General features: G+C 43.6%; 1 protein-coding gene across 1 annotated transcript; it reads left to right on the plus strand.

Moving 5' to 3' along the window:
• The first annotated feature begins 481 nt into the window (after nucleotides 1-481).
• On the plus strand, nucleotides 482-25,107 carry TMX4 (thioredoxin related transmembrane protein 4). The gene is made up of 8 exons (XM_054995278.1): nucleotides 482-756; nucleotides 4,643-4,758; nucleotides 6,624-6,669; nucleotides 7,777-7,905; nucleotides 8,624-8,669; nucleotides 10,143-10,244; nucleotides 20,466-20,523; nucleotides 21,856-25,107. Exons 1-8 carry the CDS (start codon nucleotides 491-493, stop codon nucleotides 22,107-22,109), a joined length of 1,017 nt encoding a protein of 338 aa, XP_054851253.1. The 5' UTR covers nucleotides 482-490; the 3' UTR covers nucleotides 22,110-25,107.
• Nucleotides 25,108-27,776: the final 2,669 nt, after the last annotated feature.

Genomic DNA, 27,776 nt, shown 5'->3' on the forward strand with positions numbered 1-27,776 from the left:
ACAACTGGTCTCCAGCAGGCCACAGAGATCAATTTCCATGGAGCAAATGGCCGCTTTGGAGGGTGGATTGTATCATTTATTTATAGATCCGGAGGAGTTAGCCGTGTTAGTCTGTAGCAGCAAAATAAAAAAGAGTCCAGTAGCACCGTTAAGACTAACCAACTTTACTGTAGCATAAGCTACAGTCTTAAAGGTGCTACTGGACTCTTTTCGATTTATTTATTTGTGTCATTATATTTACTGTATTCTTTATTAATGTATGGCATTATACCCCACTGAGATCCCTCCCTTCCCTAAACCCCGCCCTCGTCAGACTCCACCCCCAAATCTCCAGGAATTTCCCAACTTGGAGCTGGCAACCTTATCACCACTCTTCCCCCGCACATGGCGGAGGCCATCTACTTAGAACCGGGCGTGTTGGCCGCGCCGCCATCGGCGTTGGCCGTAACTCTTTGGCTTCTCCCTCGCCTGGCGTGTCGGCGCCGCCTTGATGACTTCTCGGCCACCCAAGATGGCGACTGCGGCTCTCCTTGCGAGCCTGACGGGCGGGGGTTCGCCTGCTTTCCCTCACCGCAGCCGGCAGAGGAGGGCGGCCGCCGCCTGGCCGCTGTTCGTCTGGGGGGCCGCCGCTTGGGTGTCCCTCGGCACGGCCTCGGCTGTGCTGGAGCCGGAGGCGGCGGCTGGGGAGAGCTGGGTGAGGACGTTGAGCGGTTCCAACTGGAGCCTCCTGCTGCAGGGCCAGTGGATGGTGGAATTGTGAGTGAGGGGGACCGAAGGCTGGGAGGGAGAGGGGCGCTGCCTGGAAGCGCGCTTGGGGCGGTGGTTGCCAACTCCAGGTGGGGGCGGGAGATCTCCCGGAATTGTAATTGATCTCCTGGCAACAGGGATCAGCTCCCCTAGAGGAAATAATTAAATGCAACTGAACCACGGTGTGAGCGTTAGAAGTACAAGGTAACAAGCTTTGAAGGACGGACTCTACCCCACTGAGGCTCCTCAAACCTTGCCCTCCCCAGGCTCCCTCATCAAATCTCTGGGAGTATTCCAATCCAGAGTTGGCAACCTTAAATTCTGAAGAAGGGAGCTTTGGTCTCGAAAGCTTCTACCCTGAAAATATTGTTGGTCTCTGAGGTGCCACTGGACTCAAATCCTGCATGCAAACAAGCCAGCAAGTAGCAAATGCCAGGAAAGGGGCATGCATCTTCAAGGCTTCGTGTTTTATTTACACATCATCTTGGTGGGATTGCAGAAGGCCTGCCTGTGTTATTCTTTTGCAGCGAAATAAAATGAAAGTCTGATGGTACATTTATTTCCCTATGAGCAAGATTTGAGTCTAGTTGCACCTTAAAAATAATATTACCAATATATGAGGTATGCAGCCCTTGGCTCCTTGGAGAAAGAGCAGGGTAAATATATACCCACTGAATGAAAATACCAGACTTTTAAAGCACGCTTATTGAAATGTGATACAGCGATTTCCCAGGATGCTCCACTCTTTTACCCGAAAGTCACCATTCTTTATCCCACATCTCTGGATCCTGAGGGAAATAGCTAATTTGGAGGAGACATTTGCTAAAGTCCCTAACTTTCTTGTTCGAATCTGGTTTGAAAACACTCAGCCCCAATGAACAACGGTAGTCTGTGTGACCAATTCAAGGACAGCGGGTGTGGCTACCACATACCTACGAGACATCATTCTGATACCTCCATTACATGTTTGATGGGAATGGTAGTCCAGAGTGCAGAACATGTGCAATGCACTTGGTACTTGTTTTCTTGAATCAAGGATGCTTTACCAAAACAGCCTTCAGTTAAGTATATCGAGAGAGAGAGCGTTGTAAATTGTGTGATTATAATCTGGAATCCTGAGTTTGTAGCAACGTTTGCTGCAGATGGTTTGTTAAGAGTGTCTGACACGGAGGCAGGTATGAAATAGTAAATCCTTAGGTAAACTTGTACTTTGCTTTGTGCAGAAAGAAAAGAGTGTTAACAAGCATGCTCAGAGCTTTTTCTTCATTATTTCTTTGCACTCAACTATGATGGTAAAGAATGGGCTAATCTTTTTTAAAAAACGGTGTGTGATTGTACAATTGACTTTGGCTTCAATCCAGGTGCATAAAAGACTTGTCAGTGTGTGTAATGAATGAATGGTAGTCTTATTGCATAGGTGAGTAGCTAGACAGTAGCTCAAATTGCAAAGCTTAAATGCTTAACTATATTTTGTTTTAGGACTTGTTCAGTAATATGTTGCCATGTGACCCGTGGCGAATGTGTACACATTTTGAGATTGCAGATTATATGAGTACTAGCAACAGAGCCCGTTGTCTGAAAAAATAAAACGAGGTCTAGCAGCGGAGCCTTGGGAGGGCAGCACTGGCGCAGCCCTCCTAAGGCCCTGCAGCAGCCATGGAGGCGGTGGAGAACCTCCCCCCGCCCGCGCACGGCCTTCCTGCCACCTCCGTGATGTGTTGGGAGGGATGTGCTGCAGCAGCTGTGAATAAAAAGTGAGTCATTGCCAATATGGCACGCCTTTTTTGTTGTAGGATCATTTAAACCTGGACTTACTGCTTCACAGCTTGGTAGTGATGGAAAGTGCCATCAAGTCATGGCTGACTTAAGGCGGCCGCTCGTGGGGTTTTCAAGAGACATTCAGAGGTGGTGTGCCATTGCCTGCCTTTGGGTAGTGCCCCTGGGCTTCCTCGATGGTCTCCTATCGAAGTACTAACCAGGGTGACCCTGCTTAGCTTCCGTGATCTCATGAGATCGGGCTAGCCTGGGATATCTGGGTCAGGATAGCCCCTAAGAATATAGATGCTTTAATTGAAGTGGAATTCCAGTGGGATTTGAACTGGCTTAGTGTTGCCTATCCATGCACTACAGATTGGGGGATCCTGTTAATGAGAATGAATGTATACAGGGGGTGGTGCATAAATCCTGATCTCTGCAGTTTTGTTTTCTCTCTTTTGTTTGATGTAGTGGTGTAGCTTTATCATCATAATCGATATTGATATTAATATTAATGTCATTTACAGTCCTCCTTTCTCACTGAGACTCAAGGCAGATTACACAGTGTGAGATTAGTACAGTCAATCTCAAGGACATTTGGGGAGGCATGCCCTTTAATCCCAGCTTGCTTTTTTCCTCACACGTTATGACCGTTTGGGCCTTTGAATTGTGTATTGCGCGGAGATGCCTCTCTCCATGTACTTGAAAACTATGTTGATTACATCATTGAGGTCTTCCCTAGTGGACAGTTTTCTACTCCAGCATGTCATTAAAAGCCAGAGTGAGTGGTCAGTGTCGGACTAGGATCTGAAAGACCCAAGTTTAAATCTCTGCTTTGCCATGGAAGCTTGCTGGGTGTGTCCTGAGGCTGGTCACAGACTCTGTCTAACCTACCTCACAGGATGGTTGTGAAGATAAAATGGAGAAGGGGAGAATGATATAAACCACGCTGACTTCCTTGGATGAAAATGAAATGAAATCATGTCCTCAAGTCATAGTTGACTTATGGTGACCTTTGGTGGGGTTTTCTTGGCAAGGAAGGGTGGTATAAAATGTGCTAAACAGAGCCAATAAATGCCTTTCACTGTGAGTTACTGGGCTAGTGTATGTTAGTGGGGCATTCATACCTTTAATGTGTACTTGAGCCTCAATTAATCCCAAGTAATGTGTGCTTGAGCTTTATTTGAAAAATTGTCTTTGAGTGGCCCAGTATAACTTGGCTTTCCTGTATAACCGAAGGATGAAGTTATAGCATGCTTTTCTTCAATGCAGGTACGCTGTTTAAATCTGAAATGCTTTTCACAGAGCAGAATAATGTGGAAGTTAATGTCCTGTTTTCACTTTTGTGGATCTTAAAATGCATAAGGCAAAGCTGTTGATTGTCTTGATTTATGTGTAAAGGTGTGATGCTAACAGCCTTCACTGGAATTAATTTTATTACCTTCGGTGGGGGGGGGGGGCAGAAGAGAAGCTGGGTACAAATCGTCCTGATTCCCAAGAATTGAGATGTTTCTTTGTGGTACCCAAAGAACTGGAAATTCCCAGCCCTTCTTTACTGAAAATCATGGTGAAGTATTTTCCTAAATACAGACGTGCCTTTATGTTGGCACATCTTAATGCTTTACCATCTGCAGTGCTGTCAGGTAGATGCGCTGGTATTCCATACTCAGAGAGACGATGTAATTGCAACCTTAATTGCATAGAACGTATTGATCACGTACTCTTAAGTTGCCCTGAATTTTTGAAACTTAAAGACGGGAGCTGATTTCCCCCCTAATTAGCGAGGATTTTGTTTCTTTAACTGCTGAGACTTCTAGGCTACTGATGAGTTATATATAGGGTTGCTAGATTTTTGGCTGCCATTGTAGAAATACGGAAACATCCTAAAGCAACTGCATAAACTTTACTATTATGTGGGTAGCTTTTACTAATTGCCTAAACATAAAACTCTCAGCAGCTGCTCAAGACCACTGGGGGGAAGGGGAAGGGGAAGGAAAGAAAGAAAGAGGACAGATGCTGCTGCTACTTATGGCAGAAATGGTTGGAAATTGTGCAGACAACTGCAGGCTCTTGATGGGTGGTGGTCGTGCCAGGTAGAGAGACACTCATGACATTTTCTTTCTGTTGTCCCTCTTCTTAGCTACGCCCCTTGGTGTCCTGCCTGTCAACAGATGGAATCGGCATGGGAGGCATTTGCAAGAGATGGCGAAGACCTGGAGATCTCTGTGGGCAAGGTAGATGTCACTCAGGAACCAGGTACGGCAAAAACCGTTCTTCGTGAGTAATGAGTAAACGGGAATAGATTTGAACCTGCGGGAGAATTTTGAAAAGCGTGCTGTTTGCATCTGTGTGCCTTGTAAAAGTGAAAAGTCAGCATGTTGCATTACATTTGGAGGTTACTTCCACAGCATGCAGGTGGGCTTATTTGGCATAATTTTTAAGTGTACGTTGTGGCTGGAGTCATGTCTGGCAACTTGAGTGTGAGTTAACTCCATTGTCTGGCTGCCTGGGCCAAGAGGCAGTGTGCTTGGCTACAGGAGGCATGAGCGATTTCCTCTAAATGGAGGTGTAGAAACCTCATATGTTTCTTGGCTTGAAGGGTCTCATTGTTAATTTCCAGCCAAGTGCCTTCAGCTGCCAAGAGAAGTTATCTAAGGACATTCTGGAGGGACAGCCCGTTCAGGCCAGAGAAATAGATTGTGATAAGGAATTTCTAATTTGGAGCAAGGATTACCATCTAGCGGGAGCCAATTCAAAAAGCAAATGCATTTGAAAGAAAGACAAAATCATTTCAATTAGCAACACTTTACAGAAGCTGTCTGTTACAAACCAGGCATAGTTTGTGGGATAATATTTTTAGAGTTCACATGGATTCATGTTGGCAAATAGGGACTCTTTTCCCTCTTGTGCTCTGTTCGGTTTGCATTCCTTCCTGGCTGCGGCTGTCTTTTAAAAACAAAACACTATATGCCACCCTAAAACAGTTGCAGGTTCCATTTGGATTAATGATCCAGATGAATGAGAGAGAGAGAGAGAATGAACTATGTGTGCAACACTTGGAGTGGCTTGTGGCCACCTGTATTTCATTGCTTTCTTGGGGCAGTTCTTTCTGGATAGAACAGCAGGAGGGCTCCAAAATGGCCTGCCCAAGCGCTGTCATGCACCATGAGCAACTTGCTATATTCAGTCTCGGCAGGTTTGCTTCTGCTCCTGTGATGCCCGTATTTTGGTAACTACCCCCCACCCCCCAACACACACTTCCAGGTATAACATAACAAAAATAACTACTCTGCTGTAATGAGTGTGTATCCCTGGCAGTGAAGGGGCCATTTCCTCCATCGCTCTTGCTCATTATCTGTTTACTCTGCAGTATTCTGTGTTACTTGGTGCTTTGTGAATGGCCATTGTTTAGGAGCAGATACAGTTGTTTAGCTGTCAAAATTGATATAGTTGAATCCTCTCACTGTAGACTGTGTTGAAACGTTGAGCTGGGGCAACTGCCAGGTTGCTAGAAGGGAGTACTATACCTGTTACTAGTCAGCAGCTGTTGTTCTTATTTTACCAGTGTACACGGTGGCTTGCAATACACTGGGTTGATCCAGAGCAAAATCTCCTCTTGCACTAGGGCTCTTTCTTAGGCAGAAACTCAAAAAAAAAGTCAGCGGTAGCTGCCTGTACAAAGTCAAACGTATTGTATTCCTACCTGCATTGCTGCTCGCACAAGATCTTGTGTAATCAATTTTTGAGCACTATAACATATGGGCCTGAATGTGCTAAGTGTTGCACAAGATGCTGTGCAAGTGGAACTGTGCTAAATCTGCTTGTGTTTCTGCTTTCACACCACTGGGCGCAAGCCATTGTCAAACTGCAGTGGGCTAAACAATAGAAAACCAGTTTATTCCTGATACAACACAAACAAAGCAACACACTTCTAATCCATCCATCTTTGGTGGACTTAGAAGGACATAACTCTCTTTCGACAACAGCTTTTCTGTAAGGCTCATTTAAAGAATATAGACTTCATTGTAGCTAAGAGCCATGTAGCAAAATAGTTGGAACTTACAGTCTTTCCTAAAGATAATTATTTCTACAGACTTAATTGAAACTCGTTTCTTTTCTAGGTGTAAGCGGCCGTTTCTTTGTCACTACACTGCCCACTATTTTCCAGTAAGTATCTCATTTTATCTACCTGAAATTTTTAATTGCTTGCTGTATGAAATCTATCGGTCTTTTGGGAGCTGAAGGGGTTTGCAGATCATGTGTGGCACGGATGTCGATAAAAAGAAAAAATACGGGTAGCTTAGCATTTTGAACTATTTCTCAGCTTTTGATCAAGGTCTTTCAAGTTGAGTAGAAGTCTCATTTTTGTATCCAGCAGGAGGGAGATCTGCAGGCACAAAAATCTTTTAGGGTAAAATAATTGAGTCAGTGAAGCCATACGGAATTGAACTAATGTACTGCTGTCCCTCACTTGAAGGAGAAGCAACCTGCGCCTTGAACTTATAGGCAGGGAACAATGAGGTAATGGATCCCCCATGGAATTTGTTGGTTAGACTCCTTGTTTTGTCTACTGCGAGGGCAGTGAGTGTCATGGTTGTACCGTATCCAGTGAGGTTTAGTAGTATCCTCTGTTATCCTGAATTTCAGGATGCCTCGCGTGGTAGAAGAAGATCCAGAGGAGTTAGCCGTGTTAGTCTGTAGTAGCAAAATCAAAAAGAGTCCAGTAGCACCTTTAAGACTAACCAATTTTATTGTAGCATAAGCTTTCGAGAATCAAGTTCTCTTCGTCAGATGCATGATCCGAACTGGTCAAATACAGAAGAGGAGGAGAGAGAGGGGAGAAAGAAGGGGACATATATCACAAGGGGACAGAATGCAATTAGCGTGGAGGCAATCAAAACATTCCTTTGCTTGGTAGAAGAAAACGCCCATCACTATTGAAAAATGGTATGAATCAGAGCCGTAGTAAGCAGGAGGCTATTGCCTCTCTTATGCACACACAAGCATCAGAGGACATCAAGTATCGGGAAAGACTGGACGCTCACTGTGTCCTTCTCTCTTGCAAGGTCCCACACCTAGGTATCTCTGTGTTACCCTCCAAGTCAGCTGGAACAGCACAGAAAATAAGCGGGGTGGGAGGGAGCAGGGAGTGGCCAGAACAATAGAGGACTCACTTCTCGGCCTCTGCAAACCGTCTAAAATGACATTTGGAGAACATTGACTACTTCCTATGTAACGGATAGGGCACTGGTTCCTGTACGACTTTGTTTTCAGTGCAAAGGATGGAGTTTTTCGTAAATACCGTGGATCAAGAATGTTGGAGGACCTGGAAGGCTATATCTTGGAGAGAAAGTGGGAAGCTGTTGAACCCGTGGCAGGATGGAAGTCCCCGTCATCTATAATGCAAGTACATAAGTGTCTTACTGGGCTAGATTCTCTTAGAAGGGGTATTTTAACGTATGGCTGGCCTTTTTGATGGAACCTCTTAGTTTAATTGGATATGTAAGCATTCTGTCAATTTAAATCCAGAAGTGGACAATGATACATAGACTAATAACTGGCCAGTTGTACAGTAGAGTGTGTATTAACACCACTATGGCAGCCTGTGTCTACATGCTCATACTGTGTGTCTGTTTTGATCCGATGTATTGGTTGTGGATTGCTTTTCAGTTAAAGTTAGTATGCTGTCACATTGAAATGCATCAGCCTTTATGAACCATTAACGAATAACCAAGATTCCAAATTGGGAGATTTGGTAGTCTTCAGCAGCAAAATATAACACGAGCATACTGGCATCTTATAAACTAGCAAAAGCCTAGGCTGCAATAATATTGTTAAGTCTTTTAAGGACTCCTGTTTTAGCTAGCCAATTAATTTGGTGACTTGATCTTGCTCTCAGAGCTGTTAAAAGCCCAACTCTTGCATCCAGATTGAAATGTCGGACAACTTTTCCCCTCTCCTCTGCTCATTGTGTGTACCGGCTAGCTGAGTTGCGATGCAGAAAGGGAAAACAGGTGTAGCGAGTCTATGAAATGTTGAATCTGGCACAGAATGTGCAACAACTCTTTGTGTAGCTGGCCATTATTCTGATGGGTGTAAGCTAAATGTTTCTCCTTATTAGGATGCATGGCATGGCGGGACTCTTCTACTTATCTGGATGGATCAGGGTGAGTAGAAGTGCTGAAAAGGTCGAGAACCAGAAGCTTTATGCATGTTGTACTCTTCTGGGGGTGGAAAAAAGGCTTACATGTTGCCTCACAATTCTACCAAACCAAACAAACTGAGAGAGTTACGGTACAGCATTGAGAAACATGTAGGAAACTCCCACCGTCACCAGCTCAGTCATGAAAATATGCAAAAATAACATTAACATTAAAGAATCCTTTAAGTCAAGTATAAAGTACGCTCATATACTAACAAATAACTGCCCTGACCTGGATAGTCCAGGTGAGCCTGATCTCGTTAGATCTCAGAAGCTAAGCAGACTCGGCCTTGGTTAATAATTGGATGGGAGACCTCCAGTAAAGACGAGGGTTGCAGGGCCAGGCAATGGCAAACCACCTCTGTTAGCCCCTAGCCATGAAAACCCCACTAGGGATCACCATAAGTCAACTCTTACTTGAGGGCGCTCTCTACCACCACCACCATCACCACTTATTCGATAGCAGTTGCCAAATTCTTTCGTTCAGACCTCAGTGCAATTCCATAAGTGTCACAACTCTATCAGGCAAGAAGCTTGCATAGCTAGTGTTGTGTTGAACTGAAAGGCACAGAAGTTTGTGGTGCTATGACCACATAGTCATAGCAATAAGTTCTGTACTGTTGCAAACTCCGTGCATATTCTGTTGAATACTAATTCCCCTGTTGTCTCCGCTTCAAGGCAAAGTACAGCTGTAAGAAATGGCAATTCTCCTTTTTTCTGTTCAATTGCAGACAGTACTGGAAGGAGTAGTAAACAACCGTGACATCTTTGTGCACAAATGATGGCAAATGGGCAGTTGGCTTTTAGATCTAGAGACTGTTTGTTTTTATGTAAAACTGCCTTTGTCTGTGCAACATAAACTAGAATTTCACGCGATCTGTGTGTGGATGTAATGTGCTGTCCAGTAACAGCCATTTTATGATGACCCCGTAGGGTTTTCATGGCAAGAGATGTTCAGAAGTGGCTTGCCATTGCCTGCCTCTGTGTAGCGACCCTGGACTTCCTTGGTTGTCTTTCATCCAAATATTAACTAGGGCCAACCCTGCTTAGCTTCAAAATCTGACAAGATCAGGGATTAGGCTAGAGTGGGACATTCAGGTCAGGGATTTTTTTGTGTTTTACGTGCACCTACGTGGTTTACACACATACATTTAATATTTTAGCAATGAAATCTAGGAGCCAACTTACTTAGAAATGATGTTTCTAGTGATCTACCCTAGATTTTTAAAAAAGGTTAATTATTAAGATAAGGCGTTAGACGATTTTTTAACCATACTAAGTTGTACACAACTGTTTCAGACCACTGACAGTAAGAATTTGTATGTTCTTTGGTTTAGCGGCATCTCTGTCAAAAGCATCTATTGAGTTGTCTGAATATCATATGCAGAGGGTGAGAAGGGTGCTCAAATTAAAGTTATTTTGTTCATCCCGTTTACAGCAAATCCACAACTACTTAACAGGCTCTCTTGGAATCCATGAGTGGGGCTCTTATGCTGTCTTCATACTCGCCACTTTATTGCTTGGTCTTATTCTAGGCTTGGTAAGAACATATTCTTTTTCAACCTTCTAAAAAACGAATGCACGAGCGTGTTTGGTTTTTGTTTTTTAACTTAAGAAAATAAAGCCTTTTTCAAGTTGTCATGTAAGCCATCAACATCAATCCTGGCTCAAAGATACTGTGCCCCATTGTAATGGACTTTTATCCGTGTCTTTACTAAGCTTCCTCCTGTCTCAGAAGAAAGATTTATCTTTTTCTCTTGGATGGCTTTCAGCAAATAGTAAGGCCCGTCAAACAAGACCATTCTTTGAACAATTCTGCTTTTCGTACTTTATTTATATAGGGTCCTTTTTGCTATGCCTCTTCTCATCAGACACCTTTCTAGAGTTTCTTTCCTTTATTGAAATTACACTTTAGTAACAAGGTGTGGCCAAACGTGCTTATGTAAGAGCCACATAGAATAAACGTCAGATGTTTGAGAGCCACAAGACATAATGCATTGAACTGACTTCAGAGGAAGAGATGGGTTTGGGGGAGTGTCCTGAAAGTGACATCACAGGAAGGGGGTGGAGTTTGGGTACAGTATTTGGAAAGTGATGTCATTGGAAGGGGGTGGAGTTTGGGAAGAACCATCACCTGACCTTTGACCTGGAAGTGACATCACAGAAATCATGTCACATCCTTGCTAGGCACCACCCCAAAATCCCCAGGTATTTTCCGAGTCAGAACTGGCAACCCCAATATTTTTATTGAAAATATGAAAGACATGGAAAGAAGGAAGGAAGGACAAAAGGAAAAGGGAGGGAGGGAAAGACACAGAAAGAAAGATGGGAAGATGGAAAGGGAGGGCAGGGGGAGGAAAAGACATGGAAAGAAAGGAAGGGAAGGAAATAAACTAAACTAGAATAAACTTTATGACCACAGTGATGCTTAGAGACCTCCGGGAGCCTCATGATATGTATAGAAGAGCCTCATGCGGCCCCTGAGCCATAGTTTGGCCACCCCTGCTCTAGTTTCTTAACGAAGCAAGTTATAAAAATTTAGATGGTTATTAACGTAAATCCTACAAAAACAGAACACAGAAAGGCAATAAATACTAGGTTTGCTAACATTTCCTAAAACAAAATTTCTATGAAATTGTCAGGTCTTGCCAGGTAAATCCCCAAGCTCACTGCATCACTCAGGTGTATGAGTTAAAGTTACTTTATTGAAGAGAAATACCAGTCTCAAGATGGTCAGACAGGATCATTGGCTGGAATGGCTCAGGATGGCAAAGCAAGGTTAATTATAGGTCAAAGTCTCCCCCCCCCCCCCAGTAAGGAAGAAAGTCCATTAGGATTTTGGCTTGCTGAGCCTGGGAAGAAGAGAGGAGGGAAAGGATGAGCGTTGCTCAGTGTCTTAGAAGTTCAGTGCAGTCTCTGCTGTACTTCAAGGTCACTGTCTCAGGCCTGCCAGGAAACCATTACCAAAACACCTGCAAGATAAGCAACTAGCTAGTTAGTTCAACAAAACAGGTTTTACTCTGCATGTTCTCAGAGGCATATTAATCCAGCTAGCATGACAGACACAGTAAGACATTTAACACATGGCAGATATGCTAGGGCTTATCTGACATTCTGCCTCCCCCCCAAGACTCCTTTAACCTCCCAGCTTTCCCGGGTATCTCTTGAGAAACCTACGAACAAGTTTAGGAGCATTCACGTCAGAAGCTTTGACCCATTCATTGTTACTCTTATTGAAATGGACCCATTGGACTAAATAGTACATTTCTCCACGTTTCCATTTAGAGTCTAAAAGATCCTCAATTTCGTAGTGAGGTTGACCATCTACAAGGAGGGGGGGTAGGAGCCCCAGGTCCAGATGCCACACATCAGGGCCGGGCGATCCCTTCTGGAAGCTGAAATGAAATATGAGGTGGATGTGTCTTAGGTTCTTTGGCAGTTTTAATTCCACAGTCACATCATTGATAATTCAAAGCACCTCAAACAGTCCTACAAATTTCCGCCCCAGTTTTTTGCTTGGTTGTCCCCCCCACCCCCCGCAGATTCTTAATGGAGATATATACACGGTCTCCCACTTTCACGTTCCGGGAGGAGATTGTTTGCAATCCTCTTTATAATCCTTTTTAGCTTTGTTCAGAGTCTTTTGAATCACTTCCCACTGATTCGTTAATGCAGTCCAACATTCAGCCAAGTCCCCCCCCCCACGTTTTCTCCACGTCAGTCAGGAATGGCTTGCCCTCAACCCCCCGGGCAATTTTAAAGGGGGAGGCCCCTGTGGAGTTATGTGTACTGTTATTGTAACAATATTCTGCAAAAACCAGGAATTCAGTCCAGTTGTCTTGTTGGTAATTAACATAGCATCATAGGAATTGCTCCAGCACCTGATTAACCCTTTCGGTTTGTCCGTCGGTCTCAGGATGATAGGCGGAACTTAGCCTTTGTTCAATCCCCACCACTTTCATTAACTCCTTACTCAGAACTTAGCCACGAATTGTGACCCCTGGTCCGAGATGACCTTGCTCGGAAATGAATGTAAGTGCACCATGTGCTGCATGAACAGCATCGCTAACTTTTTGGCAGATGGCAGCTTAGCACATGGAATGAAGTGCGCTTGTTTCAAAAACAGATCCTCCACCACTAGAATTACAGTCTTTCCCTTAGAGGGGGGTAGGTCCATAATAAAATACATGGATATCGTGGCACAGGGTCTGGCTGGGGTTTCCAAAGCACTGGCTAGAACAGAGGCTCTTAAAGAGAGAGCAAGCAAGATACAGAAGAAAAAACACAGGTTCTCTATGTCAGCAATACAGCCAATCTTTTCTTAATTCAACATAATAATAAACAACAGTACACAATATGGAAGTGTGAAAAATAAATTGATTACATCATCACCATTGTTGAATCCATGACATCCATTATACATAGTAATTCATCTAGATTGAGAATATACAAACCACAACACATAAAACTCTAATTTAAAGGGACACATACACAGTTTTTAGAGAGTCAAAGCTCTGACTCTCTAAAATGGCTTTAGATCCAGAGGAGTTAGCCGTGTTAGTCTGTAGTAGCAAAATCAAAAAGAGTCCAGTAGCACCTTTAAGACTAACCAATTTTATTATAGCATAAGCTTTCGAGAATCAAGTTCTCTTCATCAGATGCCTGATCTGCCCAGTTTTGATCAGGCATCTGATGAAGAGAACTTGATTCTCGAAAGCTTATGCTATAATAAAATTGGTTAGTCTTAAAGGTGCTACTGGACTCTTTAAAATGGCTTTGACTCTCTAAGATGGCTTTGACTCTCTAAAAACTATACGTGTCCCTTTAAATTAGAGTTTTATGTGTTGTGGTTTGTATATTCTCAGTCTAGATGAATTACTATGTATAATGGATGTAATGGATTCAACAATGATGATGATGATGTAATCAATTTATTTTTCACGCTTCCATATTGTGTACTGTTGTTTATTATTATGTTGAATTAAGAAAAGATTGGCTGTATTGCTGACATAGAGAGCCTGTGTTTTTGCTTCTGGGGTTTCCAAAGGCCGTAATAATCCAGGAGGTTCCCCCCCAGGTTTTCCCCATCAAGCACACTTGGCAGGACGATACATATTGGGACACATCCTGCCTCATTTTAGGCCACCGAAACTGTCTTTGAACTAGATGCAGGGTTTTCAAATAACCAGAATATCCAGCTAACTTTGCATCATGACAACTCTTTAGTACTTCCCCGTGCAAACTTGCCGGAATGTACAGTTTTCCTTGCCTGTACCAGCCTCTGCTTTCGTTTTCTTCCTATTCATCTTTGGGCTTTCCACTTTCATTTTGTTCCTATTCATCACATCCCCCTCCTTTTCCACCTCAGCTTTCACTCTGTCTTTCCACTCCGAGGGAGGAAGAGGAAGGGCCGCTCGGGCTTTCACCTGTAGCCGTGTAGTTACCATCCTTCTCAGCTGGGCGGGTGAAAACATAATGTCTACAACTTCCTCCTCCTGACTATCATGCTGGGGGAGGGGTGAGAGAGCGTCCACCAGGAAGTTAGATTTGCCCGAGAGGTGTTTGAGTACAAAATTGAATCAAGAGAAGAACTCCGCCCACCTAAGTTGCTTGGCACCCAGTTTGCACGGGGTTCATAACGCCTCTAAGTTCTTATCATCAGTCCACACTCCAAAGGGCATCTTGGCCCCTTCTAACCAATGCCGCCAAGTGCACAGCACTAATTTAACTGCTGACGCCTCTTTATCCCACATGGCCCAAAGGGGTTCAGTGTCCAAGAATTTCTTTGATACATAGGTGCAGGGGTGCAGGTTCCCTTCATCATCATCCTGGAGGATCACCCCCATCCCCATCGCCACATCACTAGCATTCACGTGAACTATAAACTTGCGATTCTCATTGAGGTGGCGCAGGACTGGTTCAGATGTGAACAATCGTTTTAATTTTTCAAACCTCCTGACACTCGCCAGTCCAGTTCAGTTTAGCACTAGGTTTTGTTCCTTGGGGTCCCTTCCCTTTGGTCTTTAGCAAGTCTGTTAATGGCAAGGTGATCTGTGCAAAGTTCTTTATGAAGGGTCTGTAGAAATTAGCAAACCCCAGGAACGATTGCAGCTGCTGTCGGATTTTGGGAGCTTCCCACCCTCCTATGGCTTGAACATTTTCTGGGTCCATTCCCAATCCTTGACCCGAGATCCAATAGCCCCCAAAGTCCAACTCTTTCTTATGGAACTCACACTTGGACAACTTAACTGGCAGCTGGTGAGAGTGCAGGGTCTTCAGTATGTCCCACACCAATTTAACATGAGATTCATAATCTTGTGAATATAATAACACATCATCTAAATAAACAACCACCTCTTTGAACAGGTATTTGTGTAGGACAGCGATGGCGAACCTATAGCACGCGTGCTACAGCCGGCACGCAGAGCCCTCTCTGTGGGCACGCGAGCCAGGGCTTATTTGGAGGCATGGGTTTTGGCCCCACCCACGTGATTCCTTTTCCCAGGGCTCATTTGGAGCCGGAACGCACAGGAACGGCGTTCCAGTAGAGCTGAAGAGAGGTCACGTGGGTTTTGGCCCCGCCCACGTGATTCCTTTTCCTCTGAGCGCAAGTCGAGTGGTAATGAGCTTCAAAGGAACAATAAGCTGCTTGGATTCCTTCTGCTCTGCTCCTTTACTTTCATTTGTGACGGGGGGCGGGAGCTCTTTTAAGACAAAATATGTTAATTACTTCGAACAACTGTATGAGTTGTTTCTAAACTAAAACCTCAGTATTCAGGTTTAATTGCAGTGTTGGCACTTTGAAACAAATAAGTTGGTTTTGTGTTGCAGTTTGGGCACTCGGGCTCAAAAAGGTTCGCCATCACTGGTGTAGGACCTCGTTGATCAAATTCATAAAAACACCCGGAGCCCCTTGCAATCCGAAAGGCATTACTAGGTACTCACATTGTCCCAGAGGGGTGTTGAATGCCATCTTCCATTCACCCCCCTCCTTAATCAGTACTCTGAAGTAAGCATCTCATAAATCCAGTTTAGAGAAGATCTTCCCTTGGGCCACCACTCCCAACAGGTCTCTGATGAGGGGTAGGGGGTAGGCAGTAGACAATGAGACAGCATTGATCCCCCTGTAATCCATACACAGTCTTGACCCCCCCCCCCCATCTTTCTTCTTGCGGAAGAGCACCGGAGCATTGTGGGGAAAACTCACGGGCCTAATAAAACCTCTTGCCAGATTCTTGTCAATGAACTTCTGTAGCTCCACCCGCTCCCCAGGGCTCATGGAGTATAGCTTCCCCTTTGGCAGTTTCTGCCCGGGGATCACTTCAGTGGCACAGTCTGTAGTCCTATGGGGCGGGAGCCCGTCTGCTTCCTTTTCATCAAACTCTTGGCTCAAGTCCCAATACTCAGGGGGGATCTGATCCCTCTCCTCTTTGGTCAACAGAACAGCCTCTGGGATAGGAGGGGCCGCTTTCCCCCACTCCTTGTTCCACACATGGCTTTGACACTCTTCCCCTGGGAAACACAGCTTTCCAGCCCTCCAGTGTACATACGGATCATGATCGTATAGCCAGCACACTCCCAACACCAAGGGTAATTTAGTAGCTGCTCTAACTATAAATGTTCGGGTCTCCCAATGGTTCCCCATCCCCAGGGGAGTAAGTTCAGTCTTGTAACTGGGAGGATTCCCTTTCATTTGAGACCCATCCATTTGCTCAGACACAATGGGATGGGCGAGTCCTTTCACCTCCAACCCCAGTCCCTTCTATCCTCCAACTCCAATGGAGGAGCTTATCTGACAGAAATGCATTCAGATTCTCATATCATGCAATGCAAAGATAAGATTCTCATCTAGATTCTTATGAGATTTCTTCCAATCAGAACTCTATTTGAATTTGCCTGTTTTATAGGTTATCTTATGCAAATATCTAAGATCTTTTTCATGTGATAGCATAAACTATGATTGGTTTGATGCTTCATTAAATATTCATCGTTTCTATTGTATAACCTTCTGATTAGCCAAAATTGACATTATATCCAACTTGCAAAACAAAACTATAAATCTCTGAGAAATGACGGAAAGAGTTAAGTTGGTAGATCACCATTGGTTCATTTTCTGATATAAGAACATTCATCTCTAGATAAGAGTCCACTGTTTTTAATTGCCTGTCAAAGATGAAAGCACACCTGTTTGGGTTACCTAATATTCTGAAAAAAAAACACACCAACAGTTCATGCAAAGTTTAGAAGTTCTCGTAGAATACAAGTGTACTGCTTTGTACTGCTTACTGCAGTGTGTTTTAATCTATATTATTGCAACACTATTGGTGCATGGAAATAACATAGAAGCTCTGGAACATGTATAATAAAAATAGAACTTTTACAAGTGCTGGTCATTGGCTTGTGATACTGACTTTATACATAACAGTGTCCTAGAGCAGTGTGTAGAATTCTCTGCATCTTGTTTGGCTACAGTGCCTCAGGGTGCAATGATACAATGTTGCAATGATACACATTAGCAAAAACAAATGCATTTTTAAAATTTGTTATTTATTTGAGTCACTGAAACGCAAGGTGGATTACACAGTGTAAGTCAATATGATCAACAGCTGGGACATTAACAACCAATACGATAGGGAATGGTTTGCAGAAATTTGAAAGCACGCGTAGATCCGAGTACAGGTATGATACACTGCAGAAACAAAACATAAATAATTTGTCACGACATATTAAACAATGCAGAAACGCCCGGTAGGAGCATATCTACACCAACAGATAGTGCCCAGTAGTATAGTCTGGGGAGAATATCTGGAAATGCACATTAGAATATCTGTGTGTGGGTGAGTGAAGGGGAAACCAGAGTTTGAGATGAGATCCTCAAACCTGCTGCAGCAGGCACTTCATATGGCTTAGGAGCACATTTCCAGCCCTTGATTTAAGAGATTTCAAAGGGCAACATTGCAGGCAGGACTCTGCTTAACGCTTCATGCTAGATTGGTGCGCTTCCAGTGTCTAATGTCATGGTGATTCACAGCTTTGGCCTTGCATAAATGAGTCCAGCCCTTAAAGAGATGTTTTGGCAATTCCTACTTCGTTTGAGAGCCAGGTTTCTGCATTCCTATAGGAGCGCTTGCTGCACCCTGCTTCCCATAAAATGCGGGATGGCCAGGACTGAAAGGGATCTGCTTCGCTGGCTTATAGTACAGTCCAAAGCAGAGTGACACCTTCCATTTAAGTCATTGGGCTCAAAAAGGTGAAACTCAGCGTAAGATTGCACTGGTTTGGTGTAGTGGTTAAGAGCGCGTGACTCTAATCTGGAGAACCCGGTTTGATTCCCCGCTCCTCTACTTGAAGCCAGCCGGGTGACCTAGGAGCTCTCTCAGCCCCACCCATCTCACAGGGTGTTTGTTGTTGTGGATATTATAATAACATACTTTGTAAACTGTTCTGGATGGGTGTTAAGTCACCCTGAAGGGCGGTATATAAATCGAATGTTGTTGTTGTTATGGTAGTCTGCTTTCTCCAGTCCACACAGACAATCACAGGCTTCATCTTCTCCAAGGCACGTTCTCTTAACGTGGGCCTCTGTTTCTTTATTTCCTGTGGTGGTTCTGGTTTAGCTTTAATAATTAAGCTCCTTCTTGGTGCATTACAAATAACTTCAGGAGTTCAGTCCAGAAGTGCCAACTGGAGCTGTTTGATATTATCAGGAGGGGCTCCTGTGTCTCTGGGCTGTCATGGAAATACTTGATTAATCCATCCATCTGGTTAAGTTCCAGAAAACCTTCCGTTACTGTGGAAATTCAGTGCAGTGATTGCACAGCCGGATTTATGCCTTGGCGGTGTGCAAGCCCAGTGCTTTTACAGCAGGTGTAAAAACTGTCTGCTGCAGTCATTTCCGTGATCAGACTTCTGGCTCAGTAGGGGTTGCTCGCTCGCTACAGGAAGCAATTGTCTCTTTCCTCAGTGACTGTGTACTCTGTTCATCACGTGTTTGGCAAATTCATCAGATTCAGATTTCTTTATTACAGCACTTAGCCAATACAGAAATTCATCATGGTCAGACCAGTTGAATCGGCTACTTTTTTGACTGTTTCTTCTTTTGACCTGTGCTTCTGCTTTTGGTTTTTTGGAGTCAACTTGGGGAAAAAATTGGCCCACTCACCTTCTATCGGTATTTGGGCGGAGGGGGTCTTGCACGCAACTCTCTTCACCCCTTCGGCATTCTACAAAAGTGTATGCATCAATTTGTTTTAGTTAAAGCTGTTTTATGGCAGCTGCAGATTGGCATATTGACACCCCCCGCCATTAACGTGTGCTGTAATTAATGGCAGTCGCCCAAGTAGCGCTTTTGTATTGGTAATAATACTTTCCATTGCTAACAACTGCGACTGCATCCCAGATTGTTCCTGTTTAGCAGGTTATTTGAAGTTCATTGCAGCATGTTGGATGGATGTCATTGTGAAGTCAGCAAGTTAATATTGTAGAGTACTCTCGACATATTGTAGAGTACTATCGACATGTAGTTGGACAGTTAACAATGAATAGTGTGGAAACGGAAAACACTACTTGGGATGTTAAACTTAAAATCTGTGCTTTTTTGTGAAGCTAGTAATGTGGCTAAATGATTGGCCTGTGAATCAGCACTTGGCTGGCTTGAATCCCACTACTGCTATGAGCTCTGCAGGTGGTTTTGGGTAAGCCATTCTGCTCAGCTTCAGCTCCCCAGCTGTATTGGGGGGAACAATGATAATACTAACTTTGTTCACCGCTCTGAGTGGGACACTAATCTGTCTAGGAGAGTGGCATATAAATGCTTCTGCTGTTGTTGTTATCCGCAAATGCTGAGAAGCAGAGAGGGTCACTGTGTGTGGGCGTGGGAGGTATTTGGGAATTTCCTGCATTTTGCAGGGGGTTGGACTAGATGACCCTAGAGGTCTCTTACAACCCTGTGATTCTATGCATTGCAGGAGCTCATTTTTAAGATAATAGCTACCATTGAAACTGGCCACTAATTAGTGCATGCCTTGCCAACTGTTTGACTTGAGAGCCAGTTTGGTGTAGTGGTTAAGAGTGGCAGGACTCTAATCTGGAGAACCAGGTTGATTCTCCACCCCTCTGCTTAAAGCCAGCTGGGTGACCTTGGGTCAGTCACAGCTCTCTCAGAGCTCTCTCAGCCCCCCCCCCACCTCACAGAGTGATTGTCATGAGGATAGAATCAGCTCACTTTGTAAACTGCTCGGAGTGTGGCATTAAGTTGTCCTGAAGAGTGGTATATAAATCAAATGTTGTTGTTATTATTGTTATTATTAACCAAGGAGAAAGTCTAAGAGTTGAACTTAAGTTGAATTAAATAAGCGTGTGCATACAGTGTACACATGCTGGAGTACAAGTCAGGCAATTAAATGTGGAAATAACTGTTAATGCTGTTGCATTGTTAAGAAGATGAGGCCAAGTCGACAGGGCTGCTGGGAATCCAAATGAAAGTTCCTTGTCACAAAAGGAGAGCAAGAGCCATAGAACATGCATAATTGGGAGTTGTTAGTGGGGTTCTTCTAAGCAGCTGAATTGAGAGGCCGTTGAACCTGCACTTAAATTACAAGTATGCTCCAAGGTGCAGCATTGCCTATCAAGCGGGGATGGCTATTGGAAGAACAGAACCCCAACCACCTAAAAAGTAGCATCCAAAATGGAATAAGCCTTATTATCAAGTCTGTGTATTCCCGATGGTAACAGCCTTTGTCCTACTTTTTCTTACGTTCAGTTGCTGGTCTTGCTTGGGGACTGCGTTTTTCCATCCAAGGCTAAAGTGGAAGTATCAGGTCAGTATATTAAGAATCTGTAATTTGGTGGCAGAGCGTGTGTCGTTGTAGATACAAGAAAGTAGCCTAACAGCACAGTATATTCAGCTGAACCGTCTAGCCTTGCTTGAGGACTGGGCAGGGCATCTTCTAATGGTGATCGGATTTGTGCAGACGGTCACTCAGAGACAACAGTGAGTACGGAGGTGGTCAGCTTTATTTACATCCAAGTTTTTGTATTACTTAAGCTTAGTATCCTTAAACGACCAGTTCATGAGATCATCCAAACAAAATCAAGTCCTTCGATGGATATATCATTTGAACAGCATTGCAACCACTGCCAGAGGAACATGTCCAGAAGTTTGACATGCATCTCTAGTGGCATGGGAAAGAAACATGCCATTGGAAATGCCTGCAGGGACAAAGTGTATATTTTTAAAAAATTAAGATCTGTCAAAGTAAAGCTAAATTTGCTTTGACAATTGGGACACACGTTGCAGTTTGGGTCAAAAGCAGATTATCTTGGCTCTTTAAAAGTTTTAAGTGTAAGCGTACGTGAAAACGATTAAGTGGGACTGGTTCTGGATTTTAGGGGTGGGAGACGGCAACAGCATAATTCAGTTAGGATCACCACAGCGGTAATGAAAGGAACAGTTTCTCTGTTATTCCTGACCCCGTTTTGAAAAGGTGGGAAAGTATCTTCAAAGGATAAGTTGGTTGTATTTCTCCAACTCTGGCCTCTTGAAGTGTCTGGATGATGGCAGATGATGGCATCTGGTCTCAGAGCTTCGGAGGAGATCCAGGTTCAGTTTCTGACCCTTGATAGCTCACTTGTGAAACGGTGCTTTGTTGCCACACGCACACACTTCTCCGAGTTTTGCATAGGTCAGGTGAGCTGGCCATCACGTTTTTCCGGTCATGATTCTTGTGCCCCATAGTCCTGATAGACTGGTGTAAGAAACCCCTCCCATCTTTTAAATGATGTCCCCTGTATCCTCATCCATAACCTGCACTGACTCTGTGTGCTTTTTAGCCAACGTGCAGGCATCCCTGCAAACACAGCCTTGCAACAACAACAACAACAAAAAGCCCCGTTTCTCTTGGCTAATTTGGTCAAAGGAGAACAACATGGGGGCAGAGTGAGGGTCTGCAGTGGGGGAGGGGTGTCTGCAGAAATCGGGAAGTCTCTTCTTCTACAGACAGAAATGCCTGTTCTGTTAGAGGAACCGCTGGGTTGAATGCGTGCCGCAGTAAGCCATTCAAAAGCAATAAAGAACAAGCTGTAGATTCAACTGACTCTCAATGTGATTCACAAAGGAGTTCTGTTATCTCCCTTCTCCTCCTCAACACTAGAATCGGTGGACCGAGACTATGACCAAGTAGAAGAGCAACAGGAAATTCCAGACGACAAGGAGGGGGAGCTCTTTACAGAAAAGGGCTTGTCGGACGAAGATGAGGAGGAAGAGGGAGAAGATGAGTCCCGGGACAGCTCCTCAGATGACTCTGCCGTCGAAGGCTCTGCGACAGAAGAGGACTCGGAGCACCGCACGTCTGACCAAAGCTCCCTAAGGCAGCGGAAAAACCAGGAGGTGGCTGACGAACTATAGTGCAATTGCTGTGTACTCGTATCATCTTGGACCAAAGAAGTATCAGGAGGTTCTCCTTGACTGCAGCTGAAGCCAAACCTTTGACCAGTAAACTGTTAAAAGCTAAATCCATGCTTTGCGCCGATAGACTACTGTTGTACTGTTGTTGTTTCTAGGGCCAGTAATTTCTAAAAGTCCATTCTGCAAGAGAAGCGTTTTAATGTTGATGTGATAGCCATGACAATCAAATGTGTAACTTTTATTTTAGACCATTTGTGGCAAGGAGAAATGTGCATTGGGGCAGATCCTGCCCCCGTCTTGTGATTCCACTGTGCACAGCTGGCAGCCTTCCTCCAGTTTTTAAGTGGCTTTTCTTCCAATGGAAGAGCCGCTGGAGTGAGGCTCCTTGGATCCGCGCCGTTGTCGAGTAATGCCAACTCTCTGACAGTATTACGTGTTGACGGCTTAATTGATCTCTGGTACCCACGTTGCTGGAACAAGCTAGTGAGGGAACTAGAAGCATTCGAGTCAACATCTGCTGCAGTTCCTTGGCAGATGTCAAGCATCACCAATGATTAAGCCGCCACTCTGAGTGTGCATACATGTGGCGTATTGTCATGTTCGAAGTGGCTTGCCGTAGTAACATACGACGCAACCCCTTGTGCGACTTGCATAGTATAAGCTGCAAAATGTATTCTAATGCATTCTAAAAATATGTATGTACTTTCTTGCTGGGATACTGTGCAGCTCTCTTCCATGCGTGGGGATATGGCTTGCCCAAATGCTTGTCTGTAAGTGGATGTCACGTGACTTAACCTGCTGACCACACATGGGGAATCTCCAGGTTATTCAGGTGGCTTTGGTTACGTTAAGATTTCAGATATGCATTCCTTTGCAGCGTAGTGGTGCACCTTATGTAAGCAGAAAATGCCACTCATAGTTGTATATTCCTTAGTTGTTTTTTTAAAAAAACACTCATACTTGAAGTGATTCCTATATCATTTGTTCCTAACGACCAAAATGCTCATTTGATCGTAGAAGGGTTCAAGAAAGCCGTTGCAACTGCCTAAAGTATGATGGTGTTTGAAACAAAAAAACCTTAATGGTGCTGTTTAACTTCTTTAATGGAGGGCCGTTTGTATCCTGAATGGTTAAGAATGTTCACCAACTTGTTCATGCATCCCATGCGATCAGCATAATATAGCTGTGTCTAAGTATCTTACGCAAAATGAAAGCTCTTGGCACCTTAAATAAATGCTGTTTTGTAGTGCGTTGGTGAGAAATGAAGCTTACAGTGTGTGAAACATTGCCTCAGAAAGTAATCTATTTAGTGATAGCATAATTAGATAGCGAGATCATTGTCAAGACAGTATTCATGCGGCAGGAGTTGGTTCCACAGTATAAGTGACTGTCTTTTAAAAAACCCATCTCCTTAGCATTAAAACAGTATAATTGCAGTGTTTTGCATACTATCATAATGTTGTTCTCGTGGCTCTTGCCAGTGGCAGACAGTAACTTCTTCCGCAATTCAGTTTCTTTATGACAAAACCTAGTCTATAACAACAGTATATGCACTTCGCTCAGTTTGAGGAAGCTTAAACTTGCTGGCATCTTGATGGCATTGCTCTGATGGTTGATATAAATCTGTCTTCCACGTAGAGCAAGTACATGCAATCACAAATGGAGGAGGACTTCTTAATGCCCATTCTTGTTGCAAAAATATGGATACGGGTTGGTGTTACTTGAAAATGTTAACCAGACTCCATAGTTAACACATGACTGAGAGGTGTAAATGTTGAGTGTCGCGAATGCTTCAGTTGAAAATGTTTCACTTGTATGTTAAGCGCACTTCTCCTGTTGCTCAAATTGTGCCGGGGAAACAACATAGGCAAGTGTGTCCTGATTTGGTTCTGGAATTAACATAGCAAAACATCGTAGTTGTGATTGTGATCAAACTTATTTTTCAGGTGCAAAGTGGAAGATTTGAACACTGCCCGGATGATCTGTCCCTCTTTCCATAAAGGGAAAGGTGAAACGTTGGTTGACTGTTGTCTGTTCCTTGTTTCACATGTAGAGTCTGTCTTACTTGGCTATGGATGCCCTGACAGCACTGTTAAACACAAGTTTCGCATCTAAATTCTCTCATGATAGATAAACTATGTGCACATCTGTTCAAACACATTTTGTGGTTCTCGAAAAGCACTATTACTGGAGAAATTGCTTGTTCATGTACTGCCTCTGTTGAAAATACCCAAGCATGCACTCTTGCGTGTGCATACTTGGAAGTAAGCCCTATTAAAGTTTGTGGGATTTAATTCCAAGCAGACAAGTCTACCATTGGGCTGACATGTTCTTCTTACAGGAATATCCTGTGCACTGAGTAGTTGTCATTGACGGTCTCCTAGAAACACCTTTAGGACATTCATAACATCTTGGCGGCATCATCCAACAAATTTCGATCAATCATGGCTTCGACTGTATTTAGATAGCACTAGATCACAGGCATGTTGCAGATATATAGAGGCTCATGTAGTACTGCTTAAATTGGCTTAATGACAGGTGACCGTTGGGTACTCCCAAAGCAGCTGGGGATTGCATTGGCATTTGAACAGTTCCTCCAAATGGTAAATGCTGTTGAAATGATGGTTGTGTTACGCGTAACTGTTAAGCACACAACGGTTTGCAGGATTGCTTCAGGGTTTTAATTTGCACAGATGCCCAACTGTTGAGGGTGCCAAGTTTTTGTAAGGCAAGGCTGAGTAATTTGATTTAGAAACTGATTGCTTAAAAAAAAAAGTTGGCTTTGGGTCGTGAAGACTTGTCAGCTCTAAAACAATGGTTGCTCTGGGAAAAATAAATTATATTCTATGCTTCTGACTGTTTTTTAGCCATAATGGTTCATTTAGCTTATGTAACTTGTAAAACAGCGATATTACTAAGTAAAATATGCAAAAGGATTTATACTAAAATGCCACTAATGTTTATTTCCTTGTTAACTATAAAGTTTTTATTTATTCCATTTTCTGTGTTGGTTGTTTATGAAATGGTGATATAAAACATGCTGTAAAATTGGTGGAGGGGAGGATGCGTCTCTGTGGTTTTATATATATATATATATGTATATGCACTTTATATATGCAAAGTCCCTGGCGTCTCTTGTTAAAAATTAGGGGGATAGCAGGAGAAAAAGACCTCTTCCTTGTTGCCTTGTTGGATAAGACCAGTGGTCCATCTGGTCCAGTATCCCGTTTTCCACGGCGGCCAGTCAGATACATAGAAGCCGAGGCTATCCCTGATGTTGCTTCCTAGCACTGGTCTTCAGAGTTTGATGGCGTCTGAATATGGAGGTTTCCCTTTACGCACCACGGCAAGTAACCATTGATGGACCTACCCTCCATGAATCTATCTAATCTTCTTTAAAGTAATCTATGTTAGTAGCCTTGTTACATCCTCTGGCGATATATTCCACAATTTAATCACTTTTTTTGAGTAACAAGGTATTTCCTTTTGTCCATCCCGATTCTGTTGCCCATCAACAATTTCCTTTTGTCCTTCTTGAAACTATTGCCCCTGAAGTCCTGTGTGGGCTAGAGTGTAAATCTGACTAAACGGAATTGTTTCTTTGGTATGCTACAATGACACAATACACTCTCTAACACGGAGTGTTACCCTGCTATCAGGAGTAGACATGGTCACGAAACAGAAAAAAAACGAAACGAGAGGAGAGCTGCCAATCAAGGGTAAGTGGGCTGTGATTGGGGTTTCGAATGGTAACAAAAGGTCTTGGCTCAGTGTTGCCTAGGGAATCAATGGATCGCTGCCAGCCTGTCTGCAATTACGAATTGTTCATGAAGCTAACGAAACAGGCCAAAAAGTCGTGAATTTCATGATAATTTCGTGATAACCGTGGCCCCACAAAACGCGACACGTGTTTCGCGACACATGAAATGGCCTGTTTCGTGACAAAATTTGCTTCGTATTTCGATTCATGCCCATGTCTAATCAGGAGATCCATGTTCATTGGACATGTGTTTGTGAAGGTGGCCTACTTTCTAGTTTGGCCCAGATCCAGACTAGAATAACCTGCGTGTAAGGAACTAACTTGTCTTCGGCTGCTGCTTGCTCCTGTGCTCAACGAATTGCTGGCTCAGATTTTTACACCTGGTTTAAAAGGAATGCCCCTGATCTAGTCAGTTATCAACGTGGATGCTGTGAAAGGATCTGCTGTGATAAAGCAGTGAAGCTCCTTAAGCATGGAAGGAATACTTTTGAGAATACAGGTAAGAGTGAAATCACAAAGTTTCATGAAAGGAATAACTAGTGGCTAATTGGGAGAATTGGTAAGCTCAAAGCTTCAGAACAATATCAATCATACAGCAAAGTATGCCAGCCAAAGGGTTCAAATAGCCCCATGTACGCACACACTATAATGCATTGCGCTCACAAAGGGGCAAGCAAAAGATGGTTGCGGGGCAGGGGGGTATAGTAGGCCTCTGAGGGAAATTTAAACTCATCTTGGAATCCAAAGCAGCCGTTCAGGTAGCAAATAATTCAAAAGGCTACCACTGGGGACATGGTTTAGGTCAGGGGGAGAGTTGTCTAGAACTCAACTTTAAGGGAAGAATCTGGCTTCAATTTTAGGACCAGAGGCTTGAGGTTAAACTCAGACTTTTCTTTCCAGGCTTGCTCAGTAAGGAATGGAGCATGGTGAGGTATTAAGTGTGCCACAGGATTAGTTGAGGAGGAGGAGGGTGGTCCAGGATTTGGGAATATGTCTGACTAGGGAAATGGTGTATGTGTGTCTAGGTTGAAGGGTGTTTGTTAGCCAGCTTTAGCTGCCTTCTGAGCTGGCATGAAATTCCACAGTCTGAATACTTCAATCTGAACCTGGAGCTTCTAGTTGGAGACATCAGTGTGGGCGTAGTTATTCTACAGCAGAATCATTTGGGGCCTAAGTGCCTTGATTACTTAATTGGCTAAGAACTGGGCAAAGCTTGATGTCTCTTTGGAGCTGCTTTTCTCCTCGGTTAATTGTGATGAGACTGAAGTTCAGCCCTGTTGATCTTACCAGCTTTTGATCTTTTGAAGCGCTTCCGTGACTAGGAGATAGGTCCTGTACTCTGAAAATAGTTGGGGCAGGGGTGGAGTGGAAGAACAATCAAAAAGGAAGCTTGATAAAAACAACAAGTAAAATAATTATTTTAAAAATAAAAGTATCCGATTTAGAAGCAAAGCATTAGGGAAAATTATCTGCCTGTGTTGGAAGTATTTGAGGGAACAATCACCACTGCCTTTGGAGACGAACCAACTGCTCTAGTATAATGAGCAAAATGTAGGTAGCCAGGCTCCGAAGTGTGTTTAGTCGCTCGGATAACTTAGAATACAACTGTAGAAAAGAGCAAGAGTTCAGTAGCACCTATAAGACTAACAAAATTTGTGGCAGGGTATGAGCTTTTGTGAGTCACAGCTCACTTCTTCAAATCTGTGGTAAGGTAGGGGATCTGAAGAAATTTTCTACCACAAATTTTGTGAGCCTTAGAGGTGCTACTGGGCTCTTGCTCTTTTCTACAGTTGTATTTTAAGTTATCCGCGCAGACTAACACGGCTACCCATCTTAAAATACAGCTGAAATACACTGATAGTGTTAATAGACACAAATGTTTACTGAGGCTTGGCGGCCAAATATTA

This window comes from Eublepharis macularius, chromosome 1, assembly GCF_028583425.1.
Source record: "Eublepharis macularius isolate TG4126 chromosome 1, MPM_Emac_v1.0, whole genome shotgun sequence".
NCBI classification, from domain to species: Eukaryota; Metazoa; Chordata; class Lepidosauria; order Squamata; family Eublepharidae; genus Eublepharis; species Eublepharis macularius.